Source organism: Podarcis raffonei, chromosome 10 (genome assembly GCF_027172205.1).
Source record: "Podarcis raffonei isolate rPodRaf1 chromosome 10, rPodRaf1.pri, whole genome shotgun sequence".
Taxonomy (NCBI): domain Eukaryota; kingdom Metazoa; phylum Chordata; class Lepidosauria; order Squamata; family Lacertidae; genus Podarcis; species Podarcis raffonei.
This window is the reverse complement of record NC_070611.1, coordinates 10,228,818-10,248,764: the sequence shown is the minus strand read 5'-3', so window position 1 is coordinate 10,248,764 and position 19,947 is coordinate 10,228,818. Positions and strand designations below refer to the sequence as shown.

The following is a 19,947-nucleotide window of genomic DNA, read 5'->3' as shown; positions in this document are numbered from 1 at the left end:
CACGAAGCTGCCTACCCTTTGAATGTTAATGACACTGATTGCAAAACCATCTGAAAGTGGGTGTTGCCCACTAGCAGAAGTCAAGCCAATTCGCTTTTCCTTTTTGTCTCCCAAGAGAATGGGCTCATTCATCCTGAAGATTCTCCTTTAAAACTGCTGCAGTTGAGATGCCTATTCTTACAAGCCTGATTTCTATTTTTACAACAGCCTGTCAGGAAGGATAGAGGGTCTTATTCCAAAAAGTTTCTAACTGCAGTTTTATCCAGCATAGATCATGGTGTCTTGATACAGCACCTGAAAGGCACATCTGGGTTGGAATCCTAACTTGTGATTTTGAATGCTGGAAAAACACAAGGGAAGCAAAACAAAGGATGGAGTTGTTGTTCAACCATAGGGTACTTTCCATATTTGTTAAAATATCTGGGATAAATACAGAAATTTCACAGGAAGGAACAATGTTTAATTACAACAGTTTTTTCCCATGGAATTTTCCCCTCTGCCATAATTTGTATTCTGCCCCCTAAGTTTTAAGCTGACTCATATGCAAGAAAATGCACTTGTATTTGAATCTAAACATCTGTGCCAGGGTGTGCCATGCAAACAGTGGTGGGACTTAGCAGTACAATTTGTGGTGGTTTATAGAATCATATAATTGTAAAATTGGAAGGGACTTTGAATGAGGGCCATCTAGTCCAACCCCCAGCAATTCAGGTTGCATTGCTACAGTGTCAGTGGATCCTATTCTCAACCCTAATTTCCTTTTGTGCATTGAATGGTTATAGGTTCTTTTAAATTTGTCTGTCTGTATTTGCTTTTAGAAGATTGCAATATAAATGCATTATCTTTTTCAGCTGCTCGAGTGAATCTGGTCAGTGTCAATGCAGGCCTCATATGATTGGCCGCCAGTGCAACGAAGTGGAACCAGGATATTTTTTCATTTCTTTAGATCATTATGTCTATGAGGCTGAGGAAGGCATCTTTGGCCCAGTGAGTACCTACTCAGTTAAACTTCCACAGGCCCTTTTCTAATGCTCTGATATTTCCATGTACGGTATTCCGTTCTGTTTCTGTCCTGTTGGTTTTACACTATACCTACCGAGGGACGTGGGTGGTCTAAACCACTGAGCCTCTTGGGCTTGCTACTTGGAAGGTCGGTGGTTCGAATCCCCGCAACGGGGTGAGCTCCCGTCGCTTTGTCCCAGCTCCTGCCAACATAGCAGTTTGAAAGCACGCCAGTGCAAGTAGATAAATAGATACTGCTGCGGCGGGAAGGTAAACAGCATTTCCGTGCAGTCTGGCTTCTGTCATGGTTGTGCCAGAAGTGGTTTAGTCATGCTGGCCACATGACCCAGAAAGCTGTCTGTGGGCAAACATTAGTTCCCTCAGCCTGAAAGTGAAATGAGCGCCGCACCCCATAGTCACCTTTGAACTAGACTTAACCGTCCAGGGGTCTTTTACCTTTACTTTTTTTTCAAACATGGTCTGAAATAAACATGAGCTGTCTTAGGTGATCTGTTTAGGAAAGACAATGTGAAAATAAAAGTAAATAAATACAAGTGTGCTAACGGGCCACTAGAGAGTTGGCCACTGGACCTTGATGGTTATGAGTTTTAGCAGTCTACACTGAGAAGGTATATGGGCCATGTACCAGAGCCAGGGTCTGCTTAGAGGCAGGTTCATCTAGAACACTGGCCTTCAGCTGGTAGGTTCTAACTCACAACTGGTTCATACCAGCAGCCATCTTGAATGACCATGTTTTGGACAGAGGGAGAGAAGGAAAAAGGTACAGAGAGCAAGGGTGGAAAGATGGGTCTAAACAGAGTAAAGGTTAATATTAATGGTCTAAGATTTTTTAAAAAGTAAATATTAAAGCATAATTATGTGTCTATTGAAGTTGAAGATCACTTGCTAAGCCTAACTTCTTGTTTAGGAAGCTCATTCCATTTATGTTAGGTAAGGTATCTCCCTGAAACCATCAGCTGAAGATTCCTGCCTTTAGTTATTTCATAAACATTAGGCATTTCTGTTTTCTCTACAGTTATATTATGCCTGATAAAGTGGTTAATAGTACAAGTGATTTTTACACTTCACATCTCATTATGCTAAACGGAAGTGAATTTGTGCAGTATACTTTATCTCAATGAAGTGGCCTATGTAAATGTAGGAGAAGATGTAAACAAAAACATTTGTCAGCAAATAGGAATAGGAAGCAGAAGAAATTAAGGTCAAAATAACCTGTAGTGCTACTCTTCTACTGTGTCTTTCCCTTCAATTCTTTGAAAGTGCATGTGCCAACTTAAAATAATATGTAATAACGCCTGATTCTGTTCCACAGGGAGTGAGCATAGTTGAACGTCAGTATTCCCAGGACCGCATACCTTCATGGACTGGAATAGGATTTGTGAGAGTTCCTGAAGGAGCATTCCTGGAATTCTACATAGACAATATTCCTTACTCTATGGAGTATGAAGTTCTGATTCGCTATGAACCACAGGTAAATACCAACCCTAGACCCATGCTCTTTCATAGTGTTGAATCTGAGTGATGGAGTTTCCAAGAAGGTTTAAAGCCTGCCTATATAGGTTGATGTGGCTTGCTTTTCTTTTGTCTTAAGATCACGCAGATATTCCAGTGGCTATTTTAACAGCACTAGGCATAATAATCTCTCAAGTGTTCACCATTAACAATAGACCTCTGCACACGTGGTGAAAGTGACTGTTCCTCTTGTTCCTATTTTGCATAAACATTCCAAATTTGCATATATTTAGCATTTTTATTTGTATATTCTGCAAGTAGTTGTATGGTGTTATGAGGAGAAAGATGAGTAAATAAACAGCAGTTGTGGTGTATGAGTAAGGGAAAGGAGTCAAGTGCATATAATCATGCAGAGTTCAGAAATGCTGGGGCATAGAATTTATTTTATTTTATTTTTAGATTTATCTAAGAAACTATAAGGGCTGAAACATTATTTTATTCCCCCCCCCCAAGTCTAAGATGTTCCTCCTCCTATTTGCAGAGGTTCAGAAAATGTCCAGACCTATTTATAGATTATTAACTATAGATTATTAATGATAGATTATTAAACATTTAAAGGGGACGCGGGTGGCGCTGTGGTCTAAACCACTGAGCCTCTGGGGCTTGCTGATCAGAAGGTTGGCGGTGATGGGGTGAGCTCCTGTTGCTCGGTCCAAGCTCCTGCCAACCTAGCAGTTCGAAAGCATGCGAAAGTGCAAGTAGATAAATAGATACCGCTCCGGCGGGAAGGTAAACAGCATTTCTGTGCGCTACTCTGGTTTCGCCAGAAGTGGCTTAGTCATGCTGGCCACATGACCCGGGAAAACTGTCTGTGGACAAACGTCAGCTCCCTCAGCCTGTAAAGCAAGATGAGCACTGCAACCCCAGTCGTCTGCGACTGGACTTAACTGTCAGGGGTCCTTTACCGTTTTAACTGCCATTTATACTGGATAAAATCTGGTAATAGGTAGCAGAGATAGCTACAAGTAGCAACCTTGCACATTTACTCAGAAGTGTATTCCACTGTCCAATGAGAATTCCTTCAATGTATTTACAGCAGCTTACCATGGTTGCTAATACAGTCCCAATTCCTGCATCAGGAGAAAAAAATGGTTCAACTCCATGGAGAGAACTTTGATTACTTCTCAGCAAAGAAAATATGTTAATGTGTGCCAATTTTTCCAGTTACCAGATCAATGGGAGAAAGCTGTCATCACTGTATTTCGCCCAGACAAGATTCCAACCAGCAGCAGATGTGGCAATACAGTTCCTGATGATGACAACCAGGACGTATCGTTATCTCCTGGTTCAAGGTGAGTATCACAACAGAAGGATAAACAAAGGAGCAATGAAGACATGATGGGAGGCAGAGGGAGAATCAACAATCTCACTCTAATCATTTGTTGTTTAAACATCCCATTGTTTTATCTCCAATGCACTCTTCTCTATATGAACGTTGTGTCCGTCCTGGTTTTGCAGATATGTAGTCCTTCCACATCCAATATGCTTTGAAAAGGGTCTGAATTACACGGTTCGTCTGGAGCTGCCACAGTACTCCTATGATACGGAAGTGGAAAATCCATACACACTCATAGATTCTGTAAGTGCATGTTTAAATAAAAATCTGTTTACATAGTTTGCAATTTTACCCAGTTAAATAAAACTACATGCATTGTGCTTCCTCTCCATGAGCACAGAATTTTAGCACAAGTAGACTGCAAGCAGGGGCAGCCTTGAGAGAAGCAGTGTGAACGGATTCCTCCCCATGAGAGAAGGAAAGGGTCAGTGGCAATGGCTGTGATTTAATGTGGTGTGCCTGGAACACTGCGTGCCTTGCTGAGTGCCAGCAGGTGAAAGGGGCAGGAGAATGAGTTCCATTTCACTTTACTCAGAAAGCTGTGAGCATAGGAAGGGATGGATTATTCTTTCCCTTCCTCTACCTGTAACTTTCCCCAAGAACAGCCTGTGTGTCAGGGGAAACTTTGGGAACTGTCGCCAACAGTGTTGGTTGAGGGAGGGAAAGCAAAACCCCCTGCTGCTTATGTAGTAGCTCTTTTATGCCCCTAAAGCAGTGGTGGTCAAACTTTGCCCTCCAGCTGTTTTTGGACTACAACTCCCATCATCCCTAGCTAACAGGCCCAGTGGCCAGGGATGATGGGCATTGTAGTCCCAAAGTTTGACCACCACTGCCCTAAACACTCCTTGGAAAGCATTTTTAGGAGACACTGTGCATGTTAATGATCAACCATCTAATATTTTTTAACTATTGTAGATTTCTTTTTCTGACAATATCGCATGGCACTGTATTTTATACAAGGTTCGGCTACAGATCTAAATAGTAATTCTGCCATGTTAAAATCAACCCACAGCTTGTTCTCATGCCTTTTTGCAAATCCCTGGACATATTCTCAGTTGGAGGCAGAGGTGATGATGTGATGACTAACAGTGCCTGGGAAGCCTTTCAGAGATACCGGTGCCTGGAGAACAGCAGGAGTGTTGTTAAAACACCCATGACTGATGTTTGCAGGAATATCATTTTTAGCATCTCAGCCTTGCTGCATGAGACAGCATTAGGTAAGTAGATGTAACTGATTTCACAAAGTGGGATTGGGGCTAACTAGGAGGAAAAGGCAGTGGCCATGTTTACTACCAAAATAAGTAGCCATCCACATGTTGTTGGACTCCATTATTCCAGCTTGCATGTCCAGTGGATGAGGGGAGTTGTAGTCCAACACCACTCGCAGGGCAACAGGTTTCCCAGCCCCTGTTAAACTTAGCATCTGAACAACCCCATTAACAGAAAACAGGACCCTGGGTAAATATATATATACTAGGTATATGTAGCTTCACAAGAAGTGATTCATAAATGAAATTATTATCATCTTAATAAGAAATAATATTTAATATCTGTCCAATCAAGTTTACGCAGATCAGTTCTTTACTAACCCATTGTCACCTTGCACAATACTATTGCTGCCAAGATGGCCCACACTTGTGCATTTGCCACTCCTGCAAAACCCGTGTCTTTCCCTCTTTCAGCTTGCCAGTGTGACCCACAAGGCTCATTAAGTTCTGTTTGTGACCCTAATGGAGGCCATTGCCAGTGTCGGCCAAATGTTGTTGGAAGAAGATGCGACAGATGTGCTGCAGGCACTTTTGGATTCGGACCTAGTGGATGCAAACGTACGTTGCTGCTTTATTCTAATCAAAATGTCATATGTTGCTGCTGTTTAACCCTTACCCAGTAAGTTTGATTGAAAGGAAGAAGGAAAATCCCTTGAGCCCCTTTGTTTCAGTATACATCTGTAAGAATCCTTTAAAAAAATAAAAACTTCTCTCTCCAAATATTTTATTTTTAAGTAATTTGAGGCTTCATGTCCTAGTGTCATTATAACTTCATGAATGTAAGCAGTGTATCCAGTTTCAGTATCTTTCAAGATGGATACCTATGTTCTTTTTAGCTTGTGAGTGTCATGTCCAAGCATCAGTTAATGCTTTCTGCCACCCGGAGACTGGTCAGTGCCACTGTTTCCATGGAATATATGGCCGTCAGTGTGACAGATGCTTGCCTGGTTACTGGGGATTTCCAAGCTGCCAGCCCTGCCAGTGCAATGGTCATGCGGATGATTGTGACCCGTACAGCGGACAGTGTTTTAATTGCCGTGATCATACCTCTGGCCACAACTGTGAAAGGTATGCCTTCTTTTTGGATTAACTGGGATATTCATTACATGATATATTACTTTTCAAGCAAGATTTTATCATGCTGCCCTCTGAAATGCTGAGATCTAACCCATTTACAGTACTTAGGCTGCACTTATTTGCATAGGATATTTTGTAGATCAGATGCACTGATCTCCACTCCTCCTACCACTACTCATTTCAAAATGATTCCTGCCTGTTTAATGGCTCTGAATCTTGAGCATGCACACACTTTAATTGGCACCTGTTGTATAGTTTTCCAGCTTGGCCACTCTGCCTCAATTGCCTCTTCCTTTTTTATTTTTTTACTCACAGAGAACTTAATTTTGCTTACACAGGTCCAAAGACTGCTCTAGGACTAGCACAGTTATTTCCAGAGCCATCTGGAGTTTGGGGAAGGGGGGAAAGACAGCAAAGTAACCTTATTTGCAAGATCTTAGAAATGTAGCTCTTTTTCTAAACTTTCAGCAGTGCACATTAGCTTGTGAACTGAAGTGTGTTTATATGATACCTGAAATAAATAGGTTTGGTTTGACATGCCTTCCACTAACATCAAGGAAGAGCCACTGAAAACATCTGTAAAATTCAGGCTGTGATTATGGAGGGCTGCAAAAAACTTGCTGAACTGTGTGCTATGTACTGTCACCAGTCCATCTCAGATATACAAATATATGTGTGGCAATGAAGGGGAGCTCTCCCAGGGTGAGAGAATGGGAGAAGAGAGAGGTGCTCCCAGGTAAGAGCTGAGAGGGCTCACCTTTTTCTATATGGGATAAAAGTTAAGGTACCGTATTTTTCGCTCTATAACACGCACCCGACCATAACACGCACGTAGTTTTTAGAGGAGGAAAATCCGTAGGCATGCCACCCGTAGGCATTTCCTCCATAACACGCACAGACATTTCCCCTTACTTTCTAGGTGGAAAAAAGTGAGTGTTATGGTGCAAAAAATACGGTATATCTGTGAGAGAGGATCTTGTATTCTTCTTTCTCTTTTCTTCTTTTCAGCCTTTTTATTTTTATTCATGTAGATTAGTTTGTGTGTTTTTTTTGTATTGTGAGAATGTTTAATGAAACTTTACTATAAAAATAATAATAAAAGATATGCAAATATATGTGTTCTATTCCTTGGGCATGCTTAACAGACTTTTATATTGTAAAATTAAGATGCCTTGGTGGTTATTATGGAGATCCTGTCCTGGGATCTGGGGATCACTGCCGTCCTTGTCCTTGCCCAGATGGGCCAGAAAGTGGCCGTCAGTTTGCCTCTGGCTGTTATCAAGAACGTTCTACTCTGCAGGTGGTGTGTGTCTGCGAGACAGGATATAAAGGTAAAATACCTTGTGAAACCAAGTACAGTGAATGCTATTAAATTGAAGCCGTTTCAATGAGCATACATATTTTGATTATCACGAAGTGTCATATTTTATACTTACAATTATTATTATTATTATTATTATTATTATTATTATTATTATTTTATTAAATTAGTTGCTCAATCTTAGGAATGGTTCACATGTTAGTAATAATAATTCTACCATCAACATAAGTGATGCATTATAAAGTCTGCAGTGGCAGACTTTTGGGTCTCAAATTTGAGCAGCACCCTGTGTGACACCAAAATTAGGCAGACCCACCCACTTCATTTCCCTCCATTCTTCATCACAGTTCTTGGTGACTCCGGTGCTCCACCCCCCAGTGCAACCAAATTGGTCATGTTCCCCTAAATCTGCCTCTGTTAAAGAGAAACTTTGAAACATTTTGAATGGAGCACAGACACTGCAACATATTAGGTTTCAAAATCTACACAAAAGCCAGATTCCCAACCAGCCTAAGTAATAACCTCTCTTTTGGCATGTGAATTGATAGTTGCTAATCTATCTGAAATCTTTCTGATGGTTTTCTTGTTTGTTGTGTGTTAAGTTTCTCCAGACAAACTTCCATCCTAGGTCTTAGCACATACCTTGATCTTTTCCTCCCCTTTATCATGCTTTCATTTCTAGCTAATGTTTATGTTTGAGTGAGCTGAAGAGATTTCTTTTTCCTTTGATTGGGCTTGTTGAGCAGGGAGCAGATGTGGCGAGTGTGCTTCTGGTTTCTTTGGAAACCCTGAGGATGTTGGTGGAATTTGCCAGCCCTGCCAGTGCAACAACAACATTGATTCAACTGATCCGGAGGCCTGCGACAAGAAGACTGGATTGTGCCTGAAGTGCTTGTATCACACAGAGGGTGAAAACTGCCAACTGTGTAAACACGGTTATTATGGCCGGGCTGTTCAGCAGGACTGTAGAAGTAAGTAGGGGAAGGTCTCTGCTGCTGACCTTTGCAAGCATCACTTTGTCTTCTTTTAAGCACTAAGGTATTATTTTGGTGCACTGGGAATTTGCAGATTGGGAGCATAATCCTTTATTAAAGGTCAACAGATAACTCAAACCTAGTTTGAATGGGGCACTTAAGTGAAGAAGAACTCCAAGCCTGATCTTGAAAAGAGAGAAGGCTTTCATTGTTTTCTTCTTATCAGGAGAAAAGCCCAGGCCATTTCCTGCAGCCCCTCAGGCTTTGGAGGAAGAAGAGGGGATTGTCTTTTGTTTACAGAGACATTCCTGGTAAAGAGTAGAAGTGGATTTCTCAAAAGTCATAGGGGGCGGGGAGAAAATATGCACCACAACAAGCAACAATATTCAGAAATCCTCTTCTACTCTTTGTTTTTCTATTATATTTTATGCATCAGGCAGTAGTGAATAACCTCAGCTGATAGGTATAGAACTATATGTGTTAAGAAAAATGCTTAAAAGTGTGTGTTTAAAAGTTTTATGCTGTGAAGTGTGACCTAGAAACTAGCAGTGTTTTAATGTTTAGATGTATTGACTGCCCCATCCCAAAGACTTCAGGTATGCTTCCTTATCTATTAATCTTTTCAAAACAATCTCCTGAAATAGATCAGTATCATTCTCATTTTAAACTTTGGGAATATACCATGAGATATTGTTGCTTGCTCTGTGCCTGCTTATGAGTCCATGGTTGATGCAGTATTTTAATGCAAATCTCATAGTTCCTACCAGGTGGATAGTGGTTGTTTTGCTCCCCAAGAATCAAAAGCCTAAAGAGAGTGAGTTTGTTGGATCAGGCGATGTTCACAAATGAGAGAAGCTGAGCTTTTGAATAATGCAGATAGTTGTGAGAATTCATTGAGATAATTAAATTTTGAAACCCGACTTCGGCCCAGCAACTTCATTTTGCTTTGACATGTAGAGAGCAAGTGGGGGATCTGTAGGAAATGACTCACAGATGCTGCTTATATTCTTGTGTCTGGAGCAGGGAAATGGCAGCTGCACATTTCTGGCTCTCTGCTGGAGACATTTATGCTTGGTGGGCCTCTTTTTCTCCACCCCCCATACTAGGACCTCATTTTCACATTTTCACACCATTGTATATACCGGCCCACGAAACTCTCACCCTTCCTATAATCTTTTGGAAATAAGTGGCTATAGAGAAATAAATGTTTATTGGTTTTCCTCTTAGAATGAGCAGTCCTGACTAAAGCCATCCACTTATGCCAGGCATGTCCAAAGTCTGTTGCGGGGGCTTAATTCAGCCTAATTCTGGCCCCTGTGGCAGTTTATTTCCTGGGGTAAAATCCTTAAAAAACCCTCAACAACTTCAATTTTTAAAATAGGTCAACAACTTTGGTTGGCCCTTTGGTCAGCCCTCACGGCCCTTCACTTCATCAAATCTGGCCCTCTTTGAAAGAAGTTTGGACACCACTGACTTATGCCCGTGGGAGCTTTTCTCTAAGCCTAATTGCTGAGGGAAGCGGTTGTTCTTTTTCCGAGATGGTGGCAGGGAAGGATTCATCCTCCCTTCCCTGCACTCAGCAAAATTATGCTTTGGGGGTTGGGATCAGGCAAGATCCCACTGCTGCCAATGGGAGCTTTGTTGCCACACAAGGCACTTTTCATTGGAGTGGAAGCTGATTAGGGAAGTGTTAACTTTTCTCTTTCCATGAACTCTTATTTTGACAAAATACCACCCCCCTGTGAAGGAAAAGCAAAAGAGAGGAGGCAACCTTTTCTACCACTGGCTTTGGCCTTGCCCACCCTGGTTGCGCAGCCTGGAAGAGATTATCCCCAGGGAATGTGACCCTTGATATCTCACAAAGCTTCTCCAAATCTGCTACGATACCTTCTTACATGTCATAGTTTGATAACATATTAATCACCCAAGTGTACTGCAACACGTTACATTCTCTGCTCTTTCACCCCCAGAGTGTGTCTGCAACTACCTGGGAACAGTGCGTGAGCATTGCAACAGCACTGAAGAATGTCAGTGTGAGAAAGAAACTGGCCAATGCCGATGCCTCCCTAATGTGATTGGACAGAACTGTGACCACTGTGCCCCCAATACTTGGAGGTTGGCTAGTGGGACAGGGTGTGAACCATGTGGCTGTGATTCTGAACGTTCCTTTGGCTCATCTTGTAACGAGGTAAGAAAAGCTGATCGCTGTAGAGTCAGACCATTCCAGGCTTGCTCTGCCACCTCTACTACTCCTACCATGACTACTACTCCTACTAATATTTTATTTATACCCTGCCCATCTGGCTGGGTTGCCCCAGCCACTCTGGGTGGCTTCCAACACATAGGTAAAGGTACCCCTGCCCGTACGGGCCAGTCTTGACAGACTCTAGGGTTGTGCGCTCATCTCACTCTATAGGCCGGGAGCCAGCGCTGTCCGCAGACACTTCCGGGTCACGTGGCCAGCGTGACAAGCTGCATCTGGCGAGCCAGCGCAGCACACGGAACGCCGTTTACCTTCCCGCTGGTAAGCGGTCCCTATTTATCTACTTGCACCCGAGGGTGCTTTCGAACTGCTAGGTTGGCAGGCCTGGGACCGAACGACGGGAGCGCACCCCGCCGCGGGGATTCGAACCGCCGACCATGCGATCGGCAAGTCCTAGGCACTGAGGTTTTACCCACAGCGCCACCCGCGTCCCAACACATAAAAACATAATAAAACATCAAACATTAATAGTAACAATCTGATCTGTTATAAAAGTCACAATAACTTTAAAATAAACAACTTATATCAAACAAAGCAAAATTCAACAATACATCAGAATCTAATAGTAAACAGTAAAATTAAACTCAGCACACTCTCACATTTGAGAAGTTTAATAGCAGCAAGAACATACGATGTTGATAATGGTAAGAATATGAGATAACAATAATAGTATGAGATCTAATGGTAGTGTTGGCAGTTTTATCTAATTTTTTATTGTGTTTGCTTAAACTTGTATTCTGCCTTGATATTTCATCTGAATAGAGGGTGTAGAAATGTGTTTAGGAATTAAATAAATTCACATGCCACAGGGATTTTAAATAATCCAACAGAAAGCAACTCTGTGCATACTGAGCTCTGTGAGTTTTGTATGTACCAGTTTTGTTTGTTCTCTTAATATTGAGGAGCATTCAAATGCATGTTCTTGCAAAAGTCACACTATTTGAGTACAGTGGATGACTATTGTATCACAGTGCTTGGCAGTATGACAAATTGCTTTGTATTAGTGTTGAGAGAGAATTTCCAACAGGTTATTTTGGACAGTGGCCCTGTGGGCTGTTTGCTTTAGCTTGACTTGCCTGCTTACATAAATCTATAGCTGCTTGTTCTGCCGGCATCATTTGTACATGGTGCCTGCTGCCTGCAAAATCCTGTTTGGACCTGACTTAATTTACCAGGGGAATCAGGATCTGGTACATAAGATTGTCGTGCTCTGGGACATGGCAATCAGCTGTGAGTGGTGCTGAAAAGTTACATCAAGGATAATGGTTAAAATTTAATATCCCATCAGATGTGATGATGCTTTAGATGTTTCTTGAAGAGCTATTGCTGCAGCAATAGCTACAATGCAGACTAGCTATGACTTGTAGTAAAAACCCATTCATTTCACTAATTCATTCATAATCACCTGATGATTTCCATAGAAGGTTGCATTAACAGTTGAAAACATTTCTCTGCAGAGTTAGTTCTCTACACATTTGCACTTGGTATACAGTACTAGGAAGCGGCTGCCGACTGATCCTCTAACTCATGTTATATGCAGCAAAATACACACGTGTAATTGTCACACATAATGGGTTGCTCCCTAATTCTTAGATGAAACCAAGAAGCTTGCTGATATTTCAAGTTCCTTTTCTCTTTATTAATGTGACATTCAACCTGATTTTTCTATTTACTGAGCCTTTGCAAATATTCAGAGACCACAAAGGGTAATAATGGGAAGAGCATGCGCTCAGCTCTATGTTGGTGTGATATATTATGTATATTTGTGTATTAATTAATATGAACCATTGTAATTCCTTTGAAAATCTGATGAACTGTTAATACTAAAGGCCCTAATACAACTACTTGAAAGTGTTCTTCACCATAAGCTTGAAACCATGCAAGTAACTGATATGAAGTCGGAAACAGTGGAATCTATTGTTTAGCCAACTTCTGTTACAGTGGTGCCTCGCAAGACGAAATTAATTCGTTCCACAAGTTTTTTCTTCTTGCGAGTTTTTCTTCTTGCGAAGCACGGTTTCCCATAGGAATGCATTGAAAATCAATCAATGCGTTCCTATGGAAACTGCCTTCAGACCAGGTCCGGGGACAGTCTGTCCCCCGACCTCTTCTGAAGGCTGGGGGGGGGGGGGCGGACAAGGGCTTTTCTTCCCACCGCCAGCCTTCAGAAGAGTCCCGGGAAGGCAGGCGGGGGGGGGGAGCAAAGACAAAGCTGCTCCGAAGCCTGGCGGTGGGGCGGAGAGACCTCCTCCCGCCGCCAGGCTTCGGAGCATCCCCCCCGAAGCCTGGCGGTGGGGCGGAGAGACCTCCTCCCGCTGCCAGGCTTCGGAGCATCCCCCCGAAGCCTGGCGGTGGGGCGGAGAGACCTCCTCCCGCCGCCAGGCTTCGGAGCATCCTTCCAAAGCCTGGCGGCGGGAGGAGGTCTCTCCGCCCCACCGCCAGCCTTCGGAGGAGGTCCGAGGACAGTGGGGAAGACGCGCTGCGCTTCCCCGCTGTCCCGGAGATTTCCCTATGGGCTTTCGTCTTGCGAAGGAAGCCCATAGGGAAATTCGTTTTGCAAAGCGCCTCCAAAACGGAAAAACCCTTTCGTCTAGCGGGTTTTCCGTCTTGCGAGGCGTTCGTCTTGCGGGGCACCACTGTATTGTAAAGATATGAAAGTTACAAAGAATGCTTGGTGTGGGAGATCCATATTTTCAAAAGGAATTGCAACCGAGGGAGAAGAATTTGAATTGACACTGTGGTGCTGGAAAGGGCTTAATCCTTTCTCCTGTTCCACTTTTCCAGTGGAATATGTCTTTGTATGTGTGTGATCTTTGACCTACAGTCTCAGCTGCAAGGGGAACATCCTTTCTTGGGGAAACAGTGCAAGAAGTATTGGTTATCTGAGTAGCCTTTTCCTGAGCTGCTATTGACTCTTAACAAAACTTACCGAGATCCTATTTAAGGATCTCCAGAGTCATGTGTACTATGTCCATAATTCTGATAGGTGGCCAGTTAACATTTTCAGCTCTTTTGACACTTAATGTATTGTATTGACAGATGGCTCTAGTGGCCCAATAAAGTCCCTGTGGCTTCTTCACTTTGTGAAATGCACCCTGTTCAGCTTATTTTTGTTGCATTTGTTTGAATTAACAGTTTACTGGGCAGTGCCAGTGCATGCCAGGATTTGGAGGGCGCACATGCAACGAGTGCCAGGAGTTTTTCTGGGGTGATCCTGGTGTGGACTGCCAAGGTGAGCACATTACTTTCATTGTTCCGTGTGCATTATTAGCCTTTTGAAGGAGTACTTCTGTATGTGAAATCTGCATGTGTTTCCCATATTGTAGCTTCTGCTGCGGTTGGGAGCCTAGAGATAATTGCTGATAGCTTGACCTGTGCCTATGCGTGTAGAAAGGAAACAAAGCAGCATTCATATTGGCTCCCTCATGCTATGTTGCAATGAATTAGATACACGAGATAACTAAGATTCTATAGTGCATTCATTAGCCTCTTCATGTTGCAATGTTTGTTACTATACAGCACTTAAAAAAGAAGCTCACTGATCTTGGCTGGCTTTTTTAAAAATGCTATTTTTGTGAAGCTAAATTTAATTCTAGTAAGGGTTTGGTTTTGAAGTGGATTTTTGCAGCTTTTTAACAGAAATGGCAGACTGGCTTTAGATGATAGAGATTTAGATGTTCATTTTCTAGTTTATAGTAGTTGGTTTTTTTTCATATTGTTAACAAAAATAATGTGAAGAGTATTTTCAGTTTTTCACACGGGGAGAAAAGTGTCTTCTCGTTTTGGTTCTGCAAGAAAAGCACAGCATAGAATAAAAGGGGAGGAGCACCTAGGTGTATAAATAAATTAAGAACTCATTTACTGAGGCATGTTTTGTAAATATGTCTGGTAGCTTCAATTGCTATCCAAACCAGAACACCATACATTTAGAACACATTTAATGCCACTTAAAGCACATGACTTATGCCAAAGAACTTTGGGCACTGTAGTTCACCCTTAACAGAGCTACAATTCCCAGTACCCTTAACAAAATACAGTTCCCATCATTCTTTGGGGAAAGCCTCTTAGTCTGTCACATTTTGCCGTTAACTATGGTGGTTGCCTCACCTCTAAAAGGGTACTGAAGACCTGGAAAGGGTTCAGGAAAGGGCAGTCAAACTGATCAAGGGGTTGGAAAGGTTCCAACTTTGGGGTCTTTTTTGTTTGCAGAAAAGGTAAGATAATAGAAGTGTATAAAATTATGCACAGTCTTGAGAAAGTGATAGAGAAAAGCTTTTCTGCCTCTCTCATAAAACTTGAACCCTGGAGTACCCAATTAAGCTGAGATTCAGGACAGATAGAATATAGTTCTCCATACAGTATATAGTTAAACTATGGAATTTGCTCTTAGAAGAGGTAGTGATGGCTACCAACTTGAATTACTTTAAGAGGAGGATTAGACAAATTCATGGAGCATAAAGGCTCTGAATGGCTACAAGCCACAACGGCTGTGTTCTGCTTCCACTGTTGGAGGCAATATGCCTCTGCTGATTTAGAGACTGCAAGCCTACTAACTGCAGACTATTGCACTCAGGTCCTTGTCAGCTTCCCATACACATCTGGTTGTTTACTGGGAGAAGAGAGTGCTGAACCAGATGGGCCTCTAGTGTGATTCAACAGGGTGCTTCTTATTTTCTTAATTTCTGAAAAATTCAGATCTAGTTGTATTCACTGGATTTCAAACCAATTCCTGCCTAAGTGTGTATTTGAGAGAAAGGTATCTGGGTATCTAGAAGTTGCATTAAAAAAATTGTTTCCGCTGAATAAAAAGGTGCAAATAACTTCATTTTTTGGCATCAAGTATATAAAGGATTAGCCATTACACAGGGGGGAAATTGTTTTTAATAGATAGGCTGGAATCAGATCAGAATTCTGTTATCTTTCAAGACTAAATGGCTTTGTTATAAGAGTCCAAATCCTACTGAATCCCCCAGATTTCCTCTTTCTGGAAGAGCATGCCTAAGAGACAAAAATACTGGTGAGCTTGGGATTTAGCATTAAAATAGGGCATATTGCCAGGAGCTTTTGTAGTATTGTTTTAAATTAAAATGCAGTTGTGCTTGTTTTAATTCAACACAACTGCTAATATTTGCATTGTATTATTGAATAAAAACCTCAAGAACAGGAAGAAGAGATGGGGAAAGTTTTGTTTTCTAACAATAGTAGTTACTGAAGGTAGGATATCTGAAATTTTCAGTTTCTCAAAGGTGTACTTAGGTAGGTGCAGGTCTGTTTCTATGAAACAGGTTTAGAAAACATGTAAACACTTGCAAAACTCTAAGCATCCCATCAACTGAGACCTGGCTCAAAGGTATTCACAGGCTAGTTCACAGGTATTGTTTCTGTGACCTTCCAAGGTTATCTCAGGTTTCCAAGCCTGGTTTGAAAGGCAAGCACAAACCATAGATTGTTAGTTCAGGTGTAATGACAAACTATGGTTTGCCTGGACTAGGAAGTAACTGACCCTGAACACACAAGGAGGAATACGGCATTTAATTCTAGATTTTATAAGCTATGACTTGAAGGGTAGCAAACATTCAGCATGAACTATATTTTAGCTTGACTGCTGTTCAGAACTGTTTACATGTGAGGATATACAGCATTAGGTAAAAGAAACTGAAGCATACATAGTTTAATTTTACTGATACTTCAGTTCAGACCTATGTTTAAGATAATATGTATACTATCTCAGCCATCACCAACCTGATGTCCTCCAGATGTTTTGGACTACAACTCCCATAAGCCCCAGACAGCCAGATGTCTTTCCAGTGTGTTTTTTGTCCTCCATTGGGAAAATATGATGGACATATTTTTTTATATTAAAAACCCCTAATTATTTTGCATAAATTTCATAGACTACAAGATGTCTGTGTGCTACAGGGGCTGTCATATCTAAATGAGAAAAAACCAAGGGGGGTTTTGCACTTTGGTAGGTAAGATAAGAGACTTCCAATGTCTTCATCATGTTCTATGGAACTTGGGTGTCCTAGAGATCCCGTACAATAAGAGTTTTCTAGCTACATACATTGTAATTGTGGAATGTATGAGATTTGGCTTCTGTACATTTCCTATTAGGATTGTCTACTCCAGGCATCCAGATGTGCTACCTAGGGATTTGCACTGACGTTGGTTTTTTAAAAAAACATTCCTCTATTCCACATGTGTATTGTTCTAATCAAGTACTGGATGATCCAGCAACAGTTAGTGTTCCCAAGTGTGTCCAGCACTAGGAAGTTAGCATGGGAATTTTCCAAGTACATGCTATCCTGATTTGATCCTCTGAAGAAGTTTCTGAGGAGTATGGAATAGCTTCTCGGTGTTTATTCAAAAGTCAAAAATAAAAGCAAGAGAAAAATTGGGGGCCCTGAAGAACTAGCACACAGAAATTAGGTAGGAAATAGGATTGCACTCGATTCACTGCTAGTCATATAGGACTCATTTTTATTTATATATCTACTTAGATTTTATTTATTACATTTATATACCACCTTTCTCTTGCAAGGAGTTCAAAGTAGGGTACATGGTTCTCCTCCTCCCCATCTCATCCTCACAGCAACCCTGGTTGATTTAGGATACAAACCCTGGCCCAACGCTCTAACCATTACACCAGGGAAATGCCATTGTTAGGTTCTTTAGGGGCACTGGATCATTTACAGAGCTCTGCACCAGGCTGATTGGTTATCTTGACAAATTTATTTTGACATATAAGCAGAAGAGGGATCAAATTATTTATCACTTTTAATTCTTCTGTAGTTTTCTTCTCTTGCGAATGCACTTCATATATGTTTAATTTTTTGCAGAATCAAGGAATGCAACATTAGCTTTCAGTAGGTGATTTGAAATGGTTCTGCATTGATTTCCCTCAAAGTCACATTTAAGAAGAGATAACCATGGAAGAACCTGTCCATACATAGCACTAAACTATGGTTTATTCAACTACACACACACACACACACACACACACACACACACACTAAAAGTTCTGTATTATCCTTGTTACAACAGGAACTTGGACTTTTCGTATACCATAAATGAACATGCTATAAATGAACATGCCATAAATGAACAGAACGTGTTCTGTTTATTATATTCATAAAAATGCCTCTGAATCACCGGCATTTGAGGGGAAATCCCAATTCCTTCAAAGAAAAGATAAATATAAATGCCCATTCATTTCAGTGTGATCAGGATCGTGTGCTCAAAAACGAAACAAAAAATAACTTGACATGCTAAAATGGATTGAATGTGTAATGTGATATTATCTTGGGATCTTCAAGAGAAGGGAGCCATATACTGGTGGGCTTCTGTTTTTGTTACACCCATGTAAGGAATCCGAATAATTCACCATTATCCAGATAGTCTAATTTCCCACAAAGTAATAATAGTTTACTGGTGGTGGAAAGGGTTAAGTGCCTCCTTTCCCCTTCAATCTTCAAAGAGGAATGAGTTGCCGGAGGGGGTTTAAGAGGGGGTTTATGTTCCATTGCAATTCACTGTGGGAATGCTGAAGTCTCTTTGATGGAAATAAAACCCCTTGTGTTGGCTTATAATTCTGAGAACAAAAAGGCCATTTTGTTAAATTGCACCAACATAAGTTGAACAGCAGGACAACACATTTTTTTTTTTGTATCCTATGTATTGAATTCCTCTTTACAAGAAAGCTGGTTTTGTTTATGGTAACTTGTTCTTTTAAATGGTTTTTAAGAAACTTGGCCAAGAGATGTGAATATTTAAATAACAGCATGTGCCAAAGTATTACCCTACGTACTCCCTTCCCTTTCTCATATATTCTTATGGGAAGTTTGAATATTTGTGGAAGAAACCTTGACAATAGACCACAACATCCAGACAATACCTTACAGGATTCCTGATTGATGGATCATTTGCATATGTTAAATTTGTGAAGCCTTTTTGAAGGACGTGGCATTTTCCTATGGGCTTTACATTGCTGGGAGTCAAACTCCTGTCATTTTGTTTTTTTTTTATTAAATATTTATTGGCATTTTCAAGAAACACACAACAAACAAGAACAAGAAATAAACAGAACAAAAAAAACACAAAAATACATAATATTCAAAACTAAACAACAAAAAAATAGAAAAAACACATAAAGTTTCTGATACTTATTATTCTTAACCTTATTTCTCAGACCTCCTCACACCTCCCCTTCTTGTATTCCAATTTAAATTGTCAGTTCAGCAAGTCCTTAACTTATTTCTTTACCTTAACTTAAACATTTGTTCTAACATACTATTATTTTACTTTACTTCTTTTTTCCATTTCCTCAATTTATTTTTAACAGTCTTATTTTCAATTAATTTAAAAAGAAAAAACCAATTTTACCTTATTAAAATCACACATCAATACTTATACCTCATTAATTATTCTTAAACCTTTTTCCTAAAGTCGACCGAAATTTCCCTTCCACGATTTACCCAATTTCCTTACCACTAACAAGATATAAAAAGCAAATTATCCTTATGTACCCTTTGGATTCCCAACCTCCACCCACCCTTTTCCCGGTTCCAGTCCCCAACCAATATCCATCAGTCTTTATGTTATTTATTTAGCCTGGAGATCTCACGTCCGAGGCCCTTATATCTCTCTCAGTTCCTTTCTGCCGGTCTCTTTGATGGTCCTTGATGTTAAGCCCCAAGTCTCGGAGGGGCTCCGGCCCAACAGAATCCATGTTGCTTCCAGCCAGTCCTCCATACTTAAAAGCAAAGCCTATGGGGTGCTCCAACTCTTGTTTCAAATTTCTTACAGATCTAAATGTCCCCAAAGCTCCAGCTTTCACCTTCAACAAATTTGTAATCCTCAGGTCTTCAGATCTCCTCCAAAGGAGATCTCTCCATTTTCCAGACTCCCATTCAGACCAGGCTTTCCACATCCAATTTTTATTGTCCTTTTTTATCATCATGTCAGGCCTGATATTGTAACTCTCCTTTGACTCCTGCAAATCTCCTGCTCCTCCTTCATTTTCCTCATAAACAACACATTGCTCCATCGTATCTACACTTTCAGTTTCATTTATTTGTTCAGTTGAATAGGCTTCCTGTTTCAAGTCCTTATCAGGCTCAAAACTGTTGTTTACTGTCCAGTATAGTAGTGATACCTTTGTAGACAAAGCATTG

At 41.0% G+C, this 19,947-nt stretch overlaps 1 protein-coding gene across 2 annotated transcripts in view; it reads left to right on the top strand.

Annotated features, from left to right (window-relative positions):
- The window catches only part of LAMB1 (laminin subunit beta 1), a 64,797-nt gene that overhangs the window by 23,219 nt on the left and 21,631 nt on the right, over positions 1 to 19,947 (top strand). For both annotated transcript variants that reach the window (XM_053406120.1, XM_053406119.1), the window contains exons 13-23: positions 852 to 987; positions 2,336 to 2,494; positions 3,700 to 3,827; positions 3,994 to 4,114; positions 4,884 to 5,088; positions 5,554 to 5,697; positions 5,976 to 6,207; positions 7,384 to 7,547; positions 8,284 to 8,508; positions 10,482 to 10,699; positions 13,910 to 14,006. In XM_053406120.1, the coding sequence (XP_053262095.1) occupies positions 852 to 987; positions 2,336 to 2,494; positions 3,700 to 3,827; positions 3,994 to 4,114; positions 4,884 to 5,088; positions 5,554 to 5,697; positions 5,976 to 6,207; positions 7,384 to 7,547; positions 8,284 to 8,508; positions 10,482 to 10,699; positions 13,910 to 14,006 (1,829 nt within the window). The remainder of the gene's footprint in view (positions 1 to 851; positions 988 to 2,335; positions 2,495 to 3,699; positions 3,828 to 3,993; positions 4,115 to 4,883; positions 5,089 to 5,553; positions 5,698 to 5,975; positions 6,208 to 7,383; positions 7,548 to 8,283; positions 8,509 to 10,481; positions 10,700 to 13,909; positions 14,007 to 19,947) is intronic.